The sequence below is a fragment of the Molossus molossus genome, unplaced genomic scaffold (genome assembly GCF_014108415.1).
Source record: "Molossus molossus isolate mMolMol1 unplaced genomic scaffold, mMolMol1.p scaffold_m16_p_11, whole genome shotgun sequence".
Lineage (NCBI taxonomy): Eukaryota > Metazoa > Chordata > Mammalia > Chiroptera > Molossidae > Molossus > Molossus molossus.
This window is the reverse complement of record NW_023425346.1, coordinates 106,908,766-106,928,684: the sequence shown is the minus strand read 5'-3', so window position 1 is coordinate 106,928,684 and position 19,919 is coordinate 106,908,766. Positions and strand designations below refer to the sequence as shown.

Below are 19,919 nucleotides of genomic sequence, written 5' to 3'. Positions count from 1 at the left end.
TATCGGCGGTAAACAAGATCAAACTGATTTGTAATCTTGCGTTTGCCGGGAGTGGCCGGTGTGGCTCCCAGCGAGGCCACTGAAAACGATGTTGCTGAAAATGACGTTACTGAAAATGACGTTACTGAAAATGACGTGGTGAAAGCTTACAATCTGGCGACCTAATTACCGGAGCTGCAGGAAGGGAGCCAGGAAGGCCGCCGGATCGGCTCATGGAGGGCTCTCATGAGGCCGGTGTCTCCCGGTGTCCTCTGCATAAGCCACGTGGACGTCTATGCTGTTCCTCAGGTACCCTGACCCCTGCTCGGGTGGGTCAGCCATCAGGTGTTTCCCGGGTGGGGCCATCGTGGCCCCTCCCTCCTGCGAAAGGGCCGCATTCTCATTTGCACTGAGCCCTGCAGCACATTCGGGCTCTGCTGCCCAGGGGGTGGCCCAGGGCCCTTCTCCTGCCGGGTGAAGGGGGCCGGGGGTGGCAGGTGTGCCTGGGGGCCGGGCCTGGACACAGCTGGAAGCTGGAATCCTGGTGGCCAAATCGCTGCCTCCCGTCCAGGAGGCGGGACGCAGCCCGGATCAAGGTGAAGTGAGTGTCCGGTGCCCAGCTGAGGGTCCCAGGCCCAGCGTCGCCCGGCCCTGGCAGGCTCTAGCCCCTGGGCCCTCTGCTGGGACACAGCCCTCACCTCCACTCGGAAAGGGCCCCTGGATGGAGTTCCCAGGTCAAACTGCCCCTCCTCAGCCAGGCCTGCCCCAGGCCAGTTATGGAGGGGACAACAGCTGCCCAGGACTCCCCACTACCCTCCCCTGCTCACGGGTAGAAAGAGCCTCTGACGCAAACTGTCACCCCTCACCCCCAGGGACAGTTGGAACTGTAACTGTGGGCAGTTGAGAACTCGGCAGCGGGCCCTGAGACCCTGCGGGCTGGGGGCCTGCCTGCGCCTGACCTGGGCTCCCCGGCTCCCCGCTGCCACAGATGTGAGCCCAAGCATGGGCACTCAGCGCCCTTCTTTCTCGGGGCACCGACAGGACGCGCCAGCACACCACCGGGAGGACGGCGGTCCCCTTCCCACGACCCTGAGTAATCCTGTGAGGGTAGCCGCTGGGAACAGGGCAGCACAGGCCCACCCACGGGAACCTGAGGTGTGAGTGCCCGCCAGGGCTGAGGAAGCTCTGGGCACAGGCCACGGCACAGGCCACGGCACTGCCCCGTAACCGTCCACGTGGGTCACTGAGGTGGTCAGTGGCAGCCCGTTGGCTGAGCTCGGGGGTCGCTCTGAGTGTCCCGCCTGTGACAGGGTGTGATGCTGGACTCTGCCTGTGGCCTCCACCCCCCGAGAGACTAGACACTTGCTCCTGAGCCCAGGGTGGCCCCTTCACTCCTGGGCCCGAGCTGCGCCGGCCGGTCAGGACTCAGGTGCCTCCTGCTGTGACGGTGGTTTGTCGTCAGGCTCGGTCTCTTGTCCTGGGCTTCTGGACTCACCGCTGGCTTCTGCCCAGCAGGAGCGTCCCTGCCGGCGGGCCCTCCTGGGAGAAGAGCTGCCGTGGCGGCGTCCAGGGGGCGCTGGCGAAGCCCCCCACCTCCCAGAGCGGCCACGATGCCCGAAGCGCAGGATGTGGACGAGGTCTTTGGGCACTCAGGGCCTGGAAGCGTGGGGTCTCGGGGACCCTCCCCACCCCTGAGGGTGCAGCCAGGCCTTGCGGCTAGAGTGGGCAGCAGAGGGCGCCCTCTGACCCCACGCCCTCCCCGGTTTCACCCCGCAGCTCCTCTGCCCCTGTGGGCGGACCAGCCTTTTCAAAGACGAGCAGGAGATCACGAGACCCCGCTGCTCAAAGCCTCGTGCTGTCAGACACTCGGGTCCGGACGCCCTCCCTGCTTGGCTGTCCCCGCGAGGACGGGAGCTGCCAAGGCTCATCCATCGGCTCCTCCCCAGCGCAGTCACTACTGTCTGTGGGGTCCACCTGTCGGCCCGCAGAGGACAGGCCGGGAGCCCCCTTTCCCGTCACTGACCCTGCTCTGACTGTCCTGCGACCCGCGGACAAGCACGTAACCGCTGTTCCTTTGAACACTTCACAAGGTGGGCTTCCTTCCCTGGGTCCCCGTCGCACTCAAACTTCCCTAAATGAACCGACCACTTGTAGCGCAGTCCACAGACCCGCTCGCGGGACAGCGAGATCCGGGGGCGCTGTGCCCTAGGTTCTGGAGCAGCCTCATGGGACAGAACAGGCCTGAACGTCACGCCTGTGCCCCGCCCTGCCGCCCACAGTCGTCCTGAAACCCCCGGCCCAGTGTTTGGACAAACAGGGAGCTCAGCCTCCTCTTAGTTCTGAGGGGGACCCTGCACTACAGCAAAGCGAGGGTCAGGGGTCGAATGAGGGTGACAGAAGGAGACTAGAGCTCAGGTGGGGGCGCCCGCTAGAGGGCACGAGGCCGGGCTTCCCGAACACCTGCAATGAATAAAATGTTATTAGCCAGTGTTACCCCAATACACTCAAGTTTAAAACAAAGAGCTGGTGCTGGCCCGTGGTCATTGCTGCTGCCCAGGGCCCAGCCCACGAGAGGGCAGCTTAGCCCGGTGCCCAGCAGAGGGTCAGCTGCCACTTCCTGTGGGTTGTTCTGCTTTCTGCCGCCGCCGGCTGCTCCCAGGCCCCGTGCCGGTGCTGACAGCTGAGGGGACCGGACACCTGGGCTCCGGCTCTTCACAGACGCCCGCTGCCCGCTGCTCAGGAGCGGGGTACCTGGTCCCTAAGAACTGCCTGTGCTGCGCCCGAGGGCCGGCGGCCTCAGGATCGTGTGTCCCCGTCTGCTCCCCGCCTGTGGCCGGAAGGAGCACTCCGTGCCTCCGCACCTCCGTCGGGGTCCCAGCTGTCGGGGTCCCTGCTGTCGGGGTCCCCGTGGCTCCAAGCAGCCTCACAGAAAGCCAGCCTTGGAGTAGACACCCCTGTGCCTGTGATGAGACAGGGAAAGTGTGACCTCCATCGGCCCGAGTGCCCGGCCAAGTCTGGTCCATTTGCAGGCGGGTGGCTTCACCCCACCATCTCCCCACCAGAGCAAACGCCCCAACTCACTCCCCACGGCCCCGATCCCACAGCGAGGCCTCCGCCGCTGCTACTGAGAGGCTGCTGGAGGCCCAGCGTTTTCCTGGGCCGTGGCCCCACCCCGCCCGGCTCATCTCGGACCCAACGCCGCTGGGCTGCTGACGCTGCCTTCCTCAGGAATTTGGGCTGCAGACTGGACAAAGGGGATGTTTTAGCAAAGCCCTTGCCACTCTAGGTCGCGCAGGGGACATTGATCCCACTTCCTCATCTCCAGAGGCTGCACCGCAAGACTCTCTGAGAATCAGCAAGTATTTGGGGCCAGAAGAGGCCTCTTGGACTGACCGCGGTCACAGACGGAGGGACCAGGCCTGCGGTGCTCGGGCCAGCGGCCTCCAGGCGAGTCCAGTTTCTCAGGGTCCCTCAGAGGCAGGGTGGCAGGCAGGGTGGGCCTCTGTTCCCCGCGAGACGAGGCGTCGCTTCTAGTCTTGAAGGAAGATTTCCGTCCGGGCACCACGCACAGCAAAGCCAGCCAGCGTCTATTGGCCGCAGCTAAAGCGCTCCGATGGGACATTTGTTAAAGTTGGGGCGGTGAACCAAGGTAGGGCTGAGAAGAAGCAACAGGAGACCTAGGCAGGGCTGGTTTGGCTCGCTGGGGATTCAGAGGAAAGGGGACCTTGGGGACCGATTCAGGGGGTAAGCCTGCCGCTGCCCATTGCTCCCCTGGTTGCGAGTCTCCCGGGTCCCTTCAGGCCTGCCTGTGGGGGAGGGGAGGCAAGGGGAAGGTGTGCGCCTTCGGGGTCGCGGTCTCCACGGGTGGGAGCCGGGGGGTCACAGTCAAGGAGGCCGGTCCTGAGGTCAGCCCTGGGGCTGCCTGTCTGGTTTCGCTGCCTTTCTGGGCCTAGGTGTCATCTTCAGGGAGGAAAGGTCAGGGGTCTGGACCCCTGAGCAGAGCTGTGCTTGGGGAGGAAGGGTCGGCTTGAGGCCGAGACCTTTGTTTTCCCAGCGTTGCCCCTGGCTGGGCACCTGGGCTGCCGGCCCCAGTGACCTTCTCTCCCAGCCCATCGTCCTTGCTCTGCTCCTGTCTGTCTGACTGCCTGTCACACTGTGTCCTCTGCTGCTGGAGGGCGCCCTACAAATGCTGCGACGGAAGAGGGGTGCTTGATGAAGTGCCCCCCTCGGTGCCCATCACCCCTGGCCCAGGAGTCGCCCCAGGAGTCCCAGCAAAGGGTGCCACGGCCTCTCGGCCTCCGGGCTCCCTGTGACCTGCAGACTCTCTGGGCGTGGGTGTCAGTTTTAAACGCTTGGACGTGTGCGGGGTGTCTGCCGGAGTCTGTCTGGAGCCCCACCCACGGGAGACTGACCTCCTGGAGGTCCCAGGACGCAGACGGGCTGAGAGGAAACAGCCTGTGAGCGAGTCACCTGAATTCGCTCTCAGGGAGCTGGGCTGGTCCTGACCTGGACCCCTGCAGGGCTACTGTGTGAGCAGACTCAGGGTCTGCCCCCCCGCGCTCTGGGGTCCCCACAGAGGCCGCAGTGCTCAGGCGGAGGGTGGAGCCGCCGGGGACCGAGTTCTCATGAGCGCGATTAGTGCCCTGATAAAGGGACAACTGAGTCCCTGACCGCTCCCACCAGGCCAGGTCCCGGGAGAAGGCAGCTACGAGCCGGGAGCAGCCCCCACAGAACCCGGCCACGCTGTCCCTCCCGCACCGGCGCCCCATGCCCTGCGTCCCGCCTCCGTGTTGTGCAAAATAAACACTTGTTTCTAAGCCACCAGCCTGTCGTGTTTCATCAGCAGGAGTGGACGGAGACCGTCCCGGAACTGGGAGTCGAGGGCGGAAGTTCACCCCAGACCCTTGTTCTGCCATTAGTGGAATTGGAGGGACGCTGGGCTGCCGCTGGCGTGCGCCTCTCGGTGGGCGCGCCCCGCCGCCCGCCTGCGCGTTGGCTGCGTTTCTGTTGAACGTGCTACTTCTATGAAGTTGATTTCGGTCACAATTCAAGTTCCTATTCCCTTCATAAGTGACCTAACACTTGAATCACAGCCGGACACAGCTGCGTGGGGGAGGCAGGTGTGTGTGGGCCTCCCTGCCCCCTTGCCCCAGCACCGGACACCCCCACTCTTTTGTGACCCAAAGTCCTCTTTGGTGAGAAAAAGGGTTGGGTCAGTGAACCCCAGCCCCACAGAGTGCACAACATTGGAGGGAGATGTGCCACGTTTCGACCCTTCCAGACCCTCTCGGCCAAGGAACGGAGTCTGGAGCCCAGGGGGTGCGGCAGCTGGCGCCCCTGGCCAGGTCTGTCCAGCCCTTCTCTGCCGGGTGCTGGACGCAGGCCTGGGAACAAGACGGGCAGCACTGAGGACAGCGACCCGAGCCTTTGGTCCAGGGAACCAGTGCCCAGCCCAGGACGGGCCTCCTCCCTGCAGGGATCCGGTCTGGCTGCCCTCAGGGGAGCCGCTGTGACCCAGCATGACCTCCAGGCGGGGAGACGGGGCTGAGCCCACGCTCCCCTCACCGGTTTGCCAGCAGCCTGGGCCTTTGCGGGGGGGCTGTCCCTGAGTAGCCCCCACAGCTTCCTGGAGCCAGGCCTGGCTTCTGCGGAGGACACCTCCCGGGGGGTGGGGGGCTGCCTCCGGGCGCCAGGGCCACCTTCTCCACCACCCTGAGCACAGGTGGACGGGGAGAGGTGGAGGGTCTGGTCGCTGGCAGCAGTGACACGGGGGTGCCCCCTCCAGGGCCAGGTGAGGGGCCTGCACCCCCCATGGCGTCTGTGTGTGGGGAGCGGGGAGACGCAGGGCTGGCCCCTCACCTCTCATCCAACAGCGCCACTCTGGCGGCCCCAGGAGGACAGAGGGACGGGGCCGAGCCCACGCTGTGGGCACCCCGGGAAGCCCCACACTTGGGCCAAGGGCGGGATGGCGTCTCGACCGCAGCAGTGGCCAGGGCGGTGATGTCATGTCAGCGTCCGAGAGGCTGATGCCGTGGGGGTGGGCAGAGGAGCTGCTGGCCGAGGTCAGTGCACCAGGCCCCCAGGTGAGCTCCCTGCACACAGCGGCTCTGACCGCCAGGCCACCGCCCCCGCGCGGATCCGGGGCCCTGTGGCTTTGCTGAGCTCCAGGCTGGTGGTTCTGCAGAAAGGCAGCCTTGGCGGGGCCTTCCCCTACCTGAGGGCCCTGCCCTCATCCTGCCCGAACAAACCTTCCTGTGTCGCTGGGGAGGCTGAGCAGGGCCTCCGACCGCCTGCAGGGCCGGCCCGTGTGGATTCTGTGGGCAGGTCCCAGGGGTGGGTGAGGCAGGGGGTCAGGACAAGGGAGAGAGATGGAGCATGAGGAAGGGGGGGTCTGGGTCCCATCATCCCTCCTGTCACCTAAGGCTGTCAGGAGCACCCACCTCTGCCTCCCCAGCCCCAGGTTGGGGTCTCGGGGCTTCTCAGAGGAGGTTTTGGTGCTGAGCCCGTAATTCAGTTGTGGCCCAGGTGGGGTGGACACACCCTGAGATCCACCAGGTCGTGGGGACAGGCAGGGTCCCCAGGGCTTCCTCGCAGCATCAGGCCTGGGGGTCACACCCTGCCCAAGCCTGCAGGGGGGGACAGAGAGGGGCTGTGCAGAGGGGACAGGGCGGGTGGGGCTGGGAGCTGAAGTGGGGGGAAAGGGGCCTTACCCCAGAGGTAAGGAAGGAGATCTCTCCGACGCTCTTCAAGAATCCGAGTTAAAACTTTATTTATTTTAATCCTCACCCGAGGACATTTTTCCATTTTTTGTTCAGGTAGAGTGGGAGGGAGAGAGAGAGAGAGAAAAGCATCAACGTGAAAGGGACACATCGAGTGGCTGCCACCCACACCACCAACCAGGGCCGGGGACAAACTGCAGCCGAGGTACGTTCCTTAGCGGGAACCGAACCCGGGTCTCTCTGGACCGCAGGCCGACGCTCTAATCACTGAGGCAAACTGGCCAGGGCGTAAACCTTTTTTAAAAAAATTTTTTAAACTCATTTGGTGGCTGCGTCTCTTTAAACGTGACTCTGTGGGGAGACAGATGGGGCCCTGCAGCCCGGGGACCTATCCGGGTTACATTACTGTGCTGTCAAAGGCTCGCGGACGGGCCTGAACTTCAGTGAACTTTGGTGTCTTATCGAGATCTTGGGGTGACAGAGAAATGACGCCTTGCTTCTCCGTCACACCCTCCCCAGGACATCTGGTGCTCGGAGGGTGGGGGGTGGGGGTCGTCCTGCACCGAGGAGCTGGAGAGCTGGACCACGGACTCAGCCCCCGAGAGGCTGGGCTTTGAGGGGAAGGTCTGTGGGTGGCAGCCCTTGAACTTTCTGGTTAAGTTCTTCCTGCAGAGGGAGCATCTCTGACCCCGACCCCTGATCCTGAAAAGGCACCGGTCACACCGTGTCAGGGAGGCTGACTCTTGCGGACTCCGTGGTGGCAGGAAGCCAGGGGCGGCGGGAGGGCCGGGGACGCCGGGGGCTGGGGGCCGCGTGGGGGCCGCCCCCTGTGCTGCTCTCCTGGATGCCCGGGCTGAGGTGCACACACGCAGGAGCCCGCGGCACCCTTCCCCGGGAAGCCCAGGGCCTGGTGAGCACAGCGCCCACCTCCTCCTGGAACTCGGTGGCCACGAAATAGTAGCAGATGGCGTCCAGGCAGCAGTTGGCGTTGGCGATGCGGGAGGCCACCTGCACGGCGGCGGCTGCCCTCTGGACGGCGGGACAGGCCGCCCCCGTCCACTGGGCCACCAGCTTGGCCAGCAAGGCCACGTGCAGCGGCAGGAAGCAGAGCACGAAGGTGGCCAGGTTGGCGGTCACCACGCAGAGGGCCTTGAGGATGCGGCCGGCGGCCGGGGGCTGGGCCCGAGCCCACTCGCGGAGGAGGCGCCGGAGCACCTGGCCGGAGCAGACGCTCAGCACCAGCAGCGGCAGGAAGAAGAGGAGCAGCGAGAAGACCAGGGCCCTGGGGCCCCGGGTGCGGCCCCGGCCGAAGCAGAAGCTCTCCCCCGGGCGCAGCCAGGCCGCGGGCAGGGCCACCGCCCCCCCGACCAGCAGCCAGAGGGCCGCGCAGGTGAGGGCAGCCTGGCGGGGGCCGCGCCAGCCCCGGGCCCGCAGCGGGAAGTGCAGGGCCAGGTAGCGGTCGGCCGCGATGGCCGCGAGGAGCCACATGCTCATGTAGGTGCTCGCGTAGTAGCAGCTCTGCAGGACCCTGCACAGGGCACCCTCCGGGGCCGCCGCCTGGCGCAGCGTGTGGAGCACCCCCGGCAGGCTCAGCAGCAGCAGGCTGTCGGCTGCCACCAGGTTGACCATGTACACGCGGGTCTCCGTCCACCGGCGCAGGCGGCAGCAGAACACCCAGAGCGCCAGCCCGTTGAGCAGCAGGCCCAGCCCCAGGATGAGGCAGATGGAGATGCTGGTCGCGGCCTGAGACAGGACGCTCCTGTCTGTGCTGCAGCTGTTGGAGCTGTTCCCAGGGCCGGTGGCCACAGACAGCATGGCCGGCAGCCTGCGGGGCGGGGGGCGGGCTTCAGCCAGGCCCAGCTTCTCCTGGGAGGAAGGGAGATGCTGCAACCTCGCGCTCCCCTCCCCTCCCTGCCCCTCCAGCTTTCCCTCCCTCGCCCACTTCCGGTGCCAGTCCCAGGGCTCCCACACAACCTGGACCAGGGTACCCCCTCTCCTAGCCCCAGGGGCTCCACCAAGGCCCCTCCAGTTGTGAGCAGCCGCCGGCCCCGCCCCACCCCCTGGCATCCTGCCAGGCAGAGGGCTCTGTGGGGGCTGCTCTCTGGGCCTCTTACCGGAGGCTTCAGCTCCACCTAGGACTTTGCTGACCTGGGCCTCTGGGCAGCCCGGGCCACGTGGGCCTGTCCAAGCCCATTCTGCCATGGCCCCAGCCGTGGGCCCAGACTCGGGGAGGCAGCGCTGGCCCAGGTCCTTCCTCCGGCACTGAGGGCCCAGCCTGGGACTGACAAGGCCGCGCGAGGGCCAGTGACACCCCAGGGCCAGTGACACCCCGCGCCTGGGGGCCCCTGTGGCAGCCAGCAGGCTGAGGGCGTGACTTGGGGGGACTCACCAATCTGGGACCGCCAGGGCCTCGAGGATTGGGGTCGGAGCCACTCTGCACACCGCCAGGCTGCTGGGCCCGGGCTGTGGTCACTCCCTCACCCTCCCCCAGGGGTGGGGCCAGGCCGCTGAGGCCTGAGGCGGGCGGCGGCTCTCCCAGAGCCCCTCCTGGTCCCTGCTGCGGTGTGGCACCCTGCACCCTTCCTTCCTGGCCAGGCCCTGCTTTCCCGGGGCAGCGCCCCTCCCCCCGGCTCCGGTGATTGGCACGGGCGAGGGCCCCACACAGGGAGGCCCTGTGGCTTAGGGCTGGCAGGCTCAGCCCAGGCAGGAGGGCCCAGAGTCCCCTGGCCAGCGCCCCCTTCGCGGCCTCGGGCCTGAGCCTGGGGAGGGGCGGCCGCGGCTGCACTGTTACCACGGGAAGGAGCGGTGGCGCCCCGACTGCTGCCTGGGGATCCCCTTCACAACAGGGGTGCACACTGCATGCTGGCCACGGCCCCGGGCCCCTCTGGAAGCCCGTCAGAGGCCGCACATCCAACGGCCGGCCCAGGGTGTCAGCTCAGGGCGCCCCAGGGTCACGACCGCCGCCCCTCTGCCCGTCCAGGTGGGGCTGAGGAGACGGCTCAGGAAAACTGCTTGCCAACCTCCATGCCAGGGGTCTCCGGCCCGGACCCGAGTATCCCGCTGAGCGGGCGGCGCCTGGCCCTCAGCACCCCCGCGTGGCAGCCCAGGGCCCAGCACTGAGTCAGCGCAGGGCTGGGGCAGGTGCCTGGAGGTCTGGTCGAGGTGACAGTGAGGCCTGGCCCGCAGGGGGAAAGGGGCAGAGGCCAGGGGCCGCCGGAGGAGAGCAGGCAGGAGCGGGAGCACCCTCGGCGAACTGCGCGAGGTGGGTGGCTCCCAGCTGGCGGTGCCCAGCGGGTGCCCGGGCGGCACGAGGAACAGCCTGTGCACAGACCTGAGCCGGGGTTGAGCGTGGGGCGCTGTGGGCGGGCCATGTGGGTGGCCGAGCGCAGAGAGCCGGGCAGTGGCACCTCTGTGGAAGGTGTGTGCCAGGGGCCTCTCTCCACGGCATTTCCCAGTGGCTGGGGCTGGAGGACACCCTGGCCCCCAGAGGACAGGGTGCCGGCCGAGCTGCGCATGGCATGGGAGGCTGACACCCCTCTCCGTGTGTGGTTTCCCGTGTGGGCAGACTCCCCGTGTCGTTATCTGGGTGGTTACGTTGAGGACACGTGTGGCAGTTTCCTGAAGTTGGTTAGACCCTGCACACGCCCCCCCCGGTGTAACACACTCATCTGGAGCTGGCCTGCACTGGCCTCTGACACCCTCTCCTTAGTTTACGACCCCGGGGCGGGACTTGGGGTGTGCGCTGGAGCCGAGTCCCAGGCCCGACTCTGCCTGTTCTGATCCCCGACCCTGGCCAAGGACAGGACTAGACATCTATGCTCAGCCCAGAGAGCCCGTCAGCACCGGCCACCCAGGCGAAAGCGTTCTGTGGACCCCGGGTTCCTTGGGAAACAAACCCTCGAGGGTTGGGGTGGTGGGAGTCAGGGACTGGAAACTGTCCTCGGAAGGGCAGGGCGGTGACGATGGCAGATAAGGTTTGGGAGCGCTGGAGGAACAGGATGAGGTGCAGACACGTGAGGAGACTGGCTGGGGTGAGAGTGTGGGAGTTTAGGGATCACTGGACGGGGTCTGTGTGGACCCCGGAGGCAGAGGCCCGTGGCCTGCGGCCCCTCACACCCAGGCGGCCGGCCCGGCCAGGACGTGGCCAGCATTCTCGCCCCACCGCAGAGTGGGAGACGGGCACGGAGGCTGCTGGGTGCCAAGAACACGGAGGAGGGACGGCAGCGCCCACCAGACCAGCAGCCTTGGAAAGCTCTGGTCTTTCCCACCTGAGTCTGGAGGCCAGGGAGGTGCGAGCCCACCTGGCCGGGCACCCAGCCCTCGCCTCCACCGGGCAGGGCTCGGCTTCCCTGAGTGAAGCACAGGCGTGTGTCCCCTTGACAGACCCTGGCCAGCACCTCGTGGCCCACCCATCACATCTGGGCAGCCCTACGAGGGCCCAGGGGTCAGGCCTGCTCCGGCGGGGGGACACCTGGCCGCACACACCTGCCAGACTTCAGATGGGTGGGCAGCGGACTGGGGGGCCCTGGAGAGTCACCTGGGAACATGCCCTGACCCTCCCACCCCCACCATGCAAGCTTGGGCAGCACACACGCCCGTCAGGATCGGCCCTAGCGGGCAGCTTTATTCGGGCCCCAGTAAGGTGGCAGGACCCAGCAGACACCCCCACCCTGCCCAGGTGCACCAGGCTCGCGACACAGCAGGTGCACAGCCCCACCCCATGGTCAGGCCTCTTCTCCGGCCCCTGTCCATCTTCCACCCCAAGGTGGGGTGGTCACCTTCCCAGGCCCCCGGCCTGGGCCTCCCTGCCCAGCAGGCTTCTTGGAGAGTGTCCGCACCACGGTGAGCTCAGGTCCCCTCCTGGTCACAGGCCCCCCAGCAGGCAGCGGGGCCTGGTCCCCACTCCTGTGCTGGTCTCCTAGGGCAGAGTCACACAGATGGAGTCTTGGCTCTTGTGGGCCTTGACAGCGGGGGGCCTGGCCAGGGCAGACGCCTCCTGGAACTCCTTGGTTATGTAGTAGTAGCAGATGGCATCCAGGCAGCAGTTGGCATCCGAGATCCTGCTAGTGACGGAGAGGGCACCCCGCAGGGCACAGGTGCTCAGGCCCATGGCCAAACGCCACGTCAGCACCACGTGCAAGGGCAGGAAGCAGACCACGAACACGACCACGTTCGCCCAGACCATGCGGACGGCCTTCTGGGTGGCCTCGACCTGGCCCGTGTCGGCAGCCGGCCTCCGGCCCAGGGCGGTCACCACCTGCAGAGAGCAGAAGGCCAGCACGGCCAGTGGCAGGTAGAAGCCCAGCAGGGAGAAGGTCACAGTTTGGGGGTTCTGCCGGGAGGGATTCCCAAAGCAGAAGCCACCCTCCTGCTCCCGCAGGACCCAGCGGAGCACCAGGGAGCTGACCACCAGCACCCAGAGCGCCGCGCACACGGCCCCAGCCTTCCGGGGGGAGCGCAGCCCCCGGGAGCACAGCGGGTGCCGCACGGCCAGGTAGCGGTCCAGGGCAATGGCCGTGATCAGGCTGATGCTCATGTACCTGTTGACCAGGTAGATGCCCTGGGAGAGCTGGCAGAACACCGTGTCGCCGGAGTCGTCCTGATTCAGGGAGAACAGCATGAAGGGCAGGGCACAGAGCAGGCAGAGGTCGGCCGCGGCCAGGTTGACCATGTACACGTGGGTCTCCGTCCACTGGCGCAGGCGGCAGCAGAACACCCAGAGCGCCAGCCCGTTGAGCAGCAGACCCAGCACCAGCAGCCCGCCCAGGTAGGTGTAGCAGATGAGCCTGACCGGCGGGGACCAGGTGAAGGCACAGGTGCTGTTGTTCATGGTCCTGGGGCTGCAGGAGGGGGGCAGGGGGAGAACCGGCAGGCAGAGATTCAGGGAAAGGCCCCGCAGGAAGGGAGACCCCCACGTCCAGGGCCCAGGACTCACCTTCCCAGAGAAGTCCCAGAAACCACAGGAGTCTGCGGCCCCCCAGACCAGACCCCGGCCCGTGGGCGGGAACACCAGACACTGGTGGTACTGCCCTCCCTGGACCCCGCCCCCCGTGGCCTCCAGTCCTGACAACGCAGCTCTCGGGACAGGGAGCCCGGAAAGGGGGACCCCTAGATGGGCCCAGGATAACGCCCAGGAGGCCTGCTGCTCCCCCTTCCCAGACCTGGCTGCAGACGTCAGCATCTACCCCACCTGGCCATTCCCAACAGCAGGGGTCCAGGACAGCTCCCCAGAAAACCCCAGAACCCCGATCGTCCTCCTCCCCTCCGTAGGCCCACGCAGCGCAGGAGGGCTGGGCTAGCCAGGGCCAAGGACTCGGTCAGGGGGCTGGCCTCCAGGTGACTGCCCCTGAGGCTGAGCCGGATTCTGGGTTCACCCTGAGCTGAGCCAACCTTGGACCCCTCGTCAGGGGCTGTAATGGCCGGTGTCCCTGCGGCGGGACCGTGGAGTTCGCTGAGCATGAGCCACAGGGCCCGCCATGCCCCTCCCTGCCCTCCACCTGGGGTCCTCTGGCCTCCCCTCCCCTCCCAACACAGGCCCTCTGGGGGCTCCCTACCCTTTAGGTGGGGGGTGAAGAGGGTCCGTCCACTGGGGGAAGGCCCAGGGCCAGGCTGGGCGGGTTCTCCCCTGCGCCCCACCCCTGCGGGGAGGGGAGAAATATCCAGAGCCCAGTCATTTAGGTGCATTAGCGCTGGGCTGGGGCCTCGGGGGACCCCAGACAAAGGCCATTAGAGAGGAAAGAGCAGTTTTCCTCCAGAAACAGGGACATTCCACCAAATATGCCCGTCTCTTTGGAATTTTAAAACAGCACATTCACCAGCAATTAAAATTTCATGACCCCTTTCCCGTATGTAAACACCCTACACCCCTCATGAGCTTGCGCCTCGTTTTCGAAGGCTTCTGTTTGTTCTTGCTGGGTTTGAGGTCCTGAGGACCGGGAGCCAGGCCAGGTCTGCGGACACCCTGAGAACCCACTGCTGGGGTGCCCCCTTCCTGCCTGCCCCACCCTCCCAGCTAACTCTCACCCAGAAACACCGGTGACCTGCCAGGCCCGCTCTGTGAGGTGCCCCCAGCCCAGAACCTCATGGGACTACTGCTCCAGGTCCCTCGTCTCTGTCCTCTGGGGTGCCTCCCAGGAAAGCTTGGGGAGTCGAGGCCGGGGCCCTGCCCAAACGGTCACTGTGTATCCCTGCCTGTCCACAGCCCCAGCCCCTGACGTCTGTCCAGGACAGGGACCCCAGCTGGCCTCCTGCCCAGACAGCAGGACCGTCCCCGACAACAGACACTGTTCTGTGGCTGCCCTGGGAAAGCTGGGGGCCCCCCCAGAAGTCAGAGCTCTGGCGCTTCTGGCTGGGGGGCCGCCCTGGGAAAGCGGAGCGGAGGCTGCTCCCTCCGTCTGCTTCTGGGCACACCCTTTGACCTCTCCGAGATACCTGTGTTGTCACCTGCAGAGCCGCCTGTGAGCCCGGGAACCCAGCCCCTCTGTCTGCGGCCCTGAGCGGACTCTGAGGCTGACTTGCGGCCGGGGCCGCGGAGGCCTCTGGACCTGGGTCCCTACCTGAGGAGCACCCTAGGATCCAGGGCTGGGGTACGGGTGAGGCAGAAGTTTCACAGAGCGAGGCGAGGGTGTGGAGAAAAGAGAAGCATGTGCACGGAGTGGAATGGACACTCTGACACCCGGTGGAGGGTTCCTCAAACAGTAATACTAGAACTGTCCTGTGCGTCAGCAATTCCTCTTCTGAGAATCTGCCCGAGAACGAGGAAGCGCTCCTACAGGCACGGACCCTCGTGTTCCCTAAGCACTGTTCTGGTGGCCAGGCCACGGGAGACACCTGTGACCATCGGTGGGTGTGGATAAGAACAGATGCATCTGGCCCTGGCCGGTGGGCTCAGTGGTTGAGCGTCGACCCTGCACCAAGAGGTCGCCGGTTCAATTCCCGGTCAGGGCACATGCCCAGGTTGTGGGCCCGATCCCCAGTGGGGGGCATGCAGGAGGCGGCCAATCGGTGTTCTCTCTCATCGATGTTTCCATCTCTCTCTCCCTCTCCTTTCCTCCTTCTCTAGAATAAATAAAGGGAAAAAATATTTTTTCAAAAAGAACAGGTGCATCTATACAATAGAATAGGACTCAGCCATCAGAAAGGATGGGGTGTTACCACCGACGACCACGCGGCTGGATCTTGAGCGCATCGTGCTAACTGAAATAAGTCAGACAGAAAAGGACAAAAACCATGATTTCATTCATCTGCGAATAGAAAACAAAAAGCAACAAAACAAACAGGAACAGACTCAGACCGTCACCACCACGGTGGTCTCCGGAGGGGTGGGGGAGAAGCGGGGAAAACAAGCAGACACACGAAGAAAGGAGACGAGACCCCGGCAAGGAGCAGGCAACACATACACAGAAGTCCAATTATAATTTGTACCCCTGAAAATTACGGAATGTTACCACCAGTGCTACCCCAATACATTGTTTCTAATGGTTTCACAAAGCGGAGCTCCCTGGCCTGGGAATACAGATTGAGATAGTTTCTACTCTAGTTTTCAAAATGCTGGTCACAGCCCTGGCCGGTGTGGCTCAGCGGTTAGAGCGTCAGCCCACGGACCAGAGAGGCCCGGGTTCGGTTCCCGCTAAGGGCACCTACCTCGGTTGCAGTTTGTCCCCGGCCCAGGTTGGGGTCGTGTGGGTGGCAACCACTTGAGGTGTCTCTCTCACATGGATGTTTCCCTCTCTCTTCCTCCTTCTCCCCCTCCCCCCATCTGAAGATAAATGCAAAAATGTCCTCAGGCAAGGATAAAAAAATAAATAAATACTAGTCAAAGCCCACAAGGCAGATTTTAGGGTCTCGCATGACATGGGAGTCCAGGGCCTGGAGAAGCCCAGCTCCTCTGAGTAGCAGCCCACACTCATGGGGGAGGCCCCCTCCCCAGACCATCACCCCCTCAGAGCTCCGCCATTAGGGCATCCCTTGAGGGTCCAAACCCCCATCGCAGCCCGGGCCTCGCTCTGAGATGCCCCATCGCAGCCCTGCCCGGCTCCCTGCCCAGGTCTGAGACCCCCCATCGCAGCCCTGCCCGGCTCTGAGACCCCCCATCGCAGCCCTGCCCGGCTCTGAGACCCCCCATCGCAGCCCTGCCCGGCTCTGAGACCCCCCATCGCAGCCCTGCCCGGCTCTGAGACCCCCCATCGCAGCCCTGCCCGGCTCTGAGACCCCCCCATCGCAGCCCTGCCCGGCTCCCTGCCCGGCTCTGAGACCCCCCATCGCAGCCCGGCCCAGCTCTGAGATCCCCCATCGCAGCCCTGCCCGGCTCTGAGACCCCCCATCGCAGCCCGGCCCAGCTCTGAGATCCCCCATCGCAGCCCTGCCCGGCTCTGAGACCCCCCATCGCAGCCCGGGCCTCGCTCTGAGATGCCCCATCGCAGCCCTGCCCGGCTCCCTGCCTGGCTCTGAGACCCCCCATCGCAGCCCTGCCCGGCTCTGAGACCCCCCATCGCAGCCCTGCCCGGCTCCCTGCCCGGCTCTGAGATCCCCCATCGCAGCCCTGCCCGGCTCTGAGACCCCCCATCGCAGCCCTGCCCGGCTCCCTGCCCGGCTCTGAGGCCTCAGGCCCCAAGCCCAGCACTGACCTGCGGTCAGCCTTGGTTCCCCGGGCTGAGCACGCTCCTCGGGCTGCCTGACTGTCCCCCTGAAGGCGGGCAGGCAGTGGGCAGGCTGAGGGCAGCAGGGCCCGCCTCCGCCTCCGCCCCAGCCCAGGGTGCCAGGAAAGGAAGTGGGAGCGGGCAGTGCCTCACCTCTGCCACAATCTGCAGCAGTGCCAGTCCGCCCGCCTGCATGGGCGTGGCCCCTGCCTGGCTCCTCGGGAAGCCCAGCACCTCCAGCGCCCTGCTGGCTCACTGCGCGGCACCCCAGCACAGCCACGCCCTGTGACCCCCACCACCGGCGGGCACACAGCTGCTCACGGCCCACCTGCCCCCGATCCTCCAGGCCTTCCTGGGTGTGCTCCCTGCAGGCCTCTGCCCCGAGCCCACCGTGGGAGCAGCCCTTTCTGTGGACCTCACTCCGTCCCCTGAGCCCTGAGGGCAGGGCTCTGTCCCCTCAGCTTCCCCACATGTGCCTGACCGCAGCCTCTCTGTGCAGATGCCGGGAGCCCCCCACACCACCCTTCCCTTTACAGCGAGCGGGTGGGAAGGGTGCCCTGGCCTCCTGACCCCAGAGCAGTGCTTCCGGCCCAGGCCCCTGCGGAGGGCCGTCCCCCTCTCCTCCGAACTCCCCCAGGCTCACCCCCCAGACCCAGGCCCCATGGGGTCTCTCCGTGGGCTCCTCCTGCCTTCCCCGCCCCTGTGTGGCCTCCTCCCCCCATCTCTGGCACCCTCTCCATCTGTTTTCTTCATACAACCTCCCTGCTGTACAGTTGACCCTTGAAAAATTTGGGGGGTAGAGGTGCCACCCCTACACAGTTGAAAATACACCTGTAACTTGACTCACCCCCAAACTTAACTACTAGTAGGCTATGGACCAGAAGCCCTATTGATCCTGTAAAGTCGATTAACACGTGCTGTGTTATACGCATCAACTCTATGTTCTCACCATAAAGTAAGCTGGAGAAAAGCGTCTCATTAAGAAAACCACAGGGAAGAGAAAGCCACTCACGTGCTCATGGAAAGAAATCCACGTGTAGATGGCCAGTGCCGGGGTTGGCTGCACTTCGCTCTTGCTTGTGGCTTGGGGAGCCCATCTCAGACGGCACCGAGCACAGAGTAGCGCCTCAATAAAGCCCGTTCACCAGCCTGTGGCCCTGACAGTGTGAAGGATTTGGCCAACGACGGTGCCACGGACCGAGCGGGGTTCGTGGCTCCCAGCGATGCCCCCTGAACACTGGTGTCCACAGGCCCAGAGCTGTCTACCTGGGGGGAGGGGTACCTGCCCCAAGCCCTTTCTCCCAAGCTGGCTCCCTCCCAGTGGCGAGCCAGGGCTGACCCCGGGTCCGAGAGGCCCGGCCACTCTGGGCAGGCTTCAGGTGCTAGACCAGGCCCATTCCCTCACTCCTGGGCTGTCTCCAAACCCCAGCAAAGACCCTCTGCTGAGGAGGGAGGCCAGGGCCCAACATGGATGCAGCTGCCAGCACCCGCCGCGGTGCCCCTGGGGGCCCCCACCGAGCCTCCGCAGGGGCTCCGCCGACCCCTGTGTTGGAGGCCTCCCCCTGCCCTCCCCCCGTCACCCCTGCTACGGTCCTGGAGCCTGCCCCGCTCCGCACCTGCTGGGCCGGGGAGGTCCAGGGCGCCGGTCTGGGGGTCTTCCTGCCCTTCCCTCCGAATCCGTGGGGTGAGGAGAGCAGGGGCTTCTGGGCCGACAGTCCTGACCCTCACATCTGCCCCGAGCCTAGCTGAGCCCTGGAGGGAAGTGCCCTGCGGACCCCCGGGGCCCCCAGCCCTGCCCTCGCAGCGGCCACTCTCTCCCTTGAAAACCTGCCCCCACGGAGGGGCTCCCGCCTGCCTGTCCCCCGACACAGAAGCTGTGTGCGGCCCCTGAGACCCCACGCTGATCGCTCACCATTCATTCGCTCAGGGAACGCGGCTGAGCACGGACAGGTACCCCTGAGGCCGAGAGTGGGGCCGGAAGGGCCACCCTCAGAGCCTGCTTGCGCCTGAGGTTCCACGGGTCATGAGGGGTCATGAAGAGGTCATGTGGGGGGGCTGAGAGCAGAGGGGCCCAGACCCCCATCCACTCCCACAGAGTCACAGACAGGCCCAGGACCGAGCTCCCATGGCCCCGCCCATCCTCGGACCCCCTTCAGCAGCAACCTGAGCACCTGTCACCCCAGACTGCACAGTCGCAGACGGTGGATGTACCCCATCAGCTGGCCCTCCCCCACTGGGCGGCCACTGTGCAGACCACAGCCCGTGGCTGAAGGCAGAGGAGGCTCTGCTGGGCGCTGACCCCGAGTCCTGCCGCCCCCGGTCGGCTCACTCACCGGACAGCTTCTCTCCTTTCCTGCCAGCCAGCTCTGCTCCGGGCTCTGCTCTGCGGCCGGCGGAGCCCCCGGGGACCCTTCCCGGGAGTGGCCGCCGGGGCCTGGAGGCTGCTTCAGCGGCAGGTCCCTGACTCCTCCCAGCGCAGAGCCGTCCTGCCCTGTGGTGTCCTCGGCCCAGGCCTCCTTCTCCTTTCTCTGCCTGAGGCTTCTGGCTGGGAGGTGCCGCTGGCCTCACACCAGGCCCTGCTCCTGGACAGGCTGCCCTCCTGCCCGGCCTGGGCATCGGGCTGCCCGGCCTGGACCCTGGACCCTGGCGCCTGCCTGCGAGGTGCCCCACTTGTCGCCCCCATGCTCCCCTTCCAGGTGGTCATGCGCCTGCTCAAGAACCTGCAGGGCTCCCCACCGCTGGACTGGGCTGCCAGGCCCTGCCGTGGCGAGGCCCTCGGGCTGAAGAGGTGATGGGCAGAGCGCCCAGTGTGACTGTCTGCGTCTCACCTCAGCTTGACGTCAGCTGTGGACCCCCAGCAGCTGGACTCAGAGCCCAGGGGCGCCCCCGAGAGGGTTCCCCACCCTTCAAAGGGCCGCAGCCTCCAGCATTGCTGGGTTTGAGCCAGTCTGTCTGGGTGATCCCAAGAAGGGGGAACTTACCCAGCGCCCCAAGAGTCAGGAAGTCCTCCACTGCCCTTGAGAAACACTGCGGCGTGTTCTCACATCCCGCCCCGTCCCTCAGGGCCGCTGGCCCCTGACACCCCGACCCCTGGACGAGATGCCAACCAGCAGGCACGCGGACAGACAGTTCACAGAAAGGGAGGCGCAAAGGCCCCTGGGTGATACGAAAAGCCCTCCACAGACTCGGAGGAAGAGAAATGTCCATCAGAAATGCCTGCGCTGACATTTCCCGCTGACACGGGCAGACGCCAGCGTCCTGGCAATGTGTGGGGGACACGGCGTTAGACGGCTCCGTGGGCCTCGAGCGCAGCAGCCCCCCAGGGAGGGCTCACTGTGTCCACCACAGCTGGAGGTGCGTGGGGACCCAGGAACCCCGCTCTTAGGAACTATTCTCCAGACAGACAGACAGGAACGGAAATGATGCAGCTGCTCGCTGCTCCGTGGTCGGACAGGCGGAACAGGCATGGCTTCCCGGCTGCGGCCCTGCAGTCCTGAGGGGCGGCCTCGGAGGCACCGTTTCCGTCTGTCTGTCTGAAGAATGGGTCCTAGAGGTGGTGTTCCTGGGTCAAAGGTCACACAGA

The 19,919-nt window shown here is 65.8% G+C and overlaps 2 protein-coding genes across 4 annotated transcripts; both read right to left on the bottom strand.

Annotated features, from left to right (window-relative positions):
• Positions 1-7,415: 7,415 nt before the first annotated feature.
• On the bottom strand, positions 7,416-8,513 carry LOC118625081 (G-protein coupled receptor 35-like). The gene has a single exon (XM_036253377.1). It carries the CDS (start codon positions 8,511-8,513, stop codon positions 7,416-7,418), a length of 1,098 nt encoding a protein of 365 aa, XP_036109270.1.
• Positions 8,514-11,367: 2,854 nt separating this feature from the next.
• GPR35 (G protein-coupled receptor 35) lies at positions 11,368-19,815 on the bottom strand. Of its 3 annotated transcripts, none has more exons than XM_036254393.1 (2): positions 19,165-19,815; positions 11,368-12,538 (listed from the first exon to the last, which is right to left on the bottom strand). In XM_036254393.1, the coding sequence occupies exon 2, from the start codon at positions 12,526-12,528 to the stop codon at positions 11,617-11,619; it is 912 nt and encodes a 303-aa protein (XP_036110286.1). In that variant the 5' UTR covers positions 12,529-12,538; positions 19,165-19,815; the 3' UTR covers positions 11,368-11,616. The 3 variants fall into 3 exon arrangements, with proteins under 3 accessions (XP_036110286.1, XP_036110287.1, XP_036110285.1); XM_036254394.1 differs by lacking the exon at positions 19,165-19,815 and adding an exon at positions 18,670-18,764; XM_036254392.1 differs by lacking the exon at positions 19,165-19,815 and adding an exon at positions 16,325-16,397.
• Between the last annotated feature and the right edge of the window lie 104 nt (positions 19,816-19,919).

Bases quoted from the DNA above. Each gene is read 5' to 3' on its own strand.
- LOC118625081 (XM_036253377.1), bottom strand. From the start codon at position 8,513: ATGCTGTCTGTGGCCACCGGCCCTGGGAACAGCTCCAACAGCTGCAGC.
- GPR35 (XM_036254393.1), bottom strand. From the start codon at position 12,528: ATGAACAACAGCACCTGTGCCTTCACCTGGTCCCCGCCGGTCAGGCTC.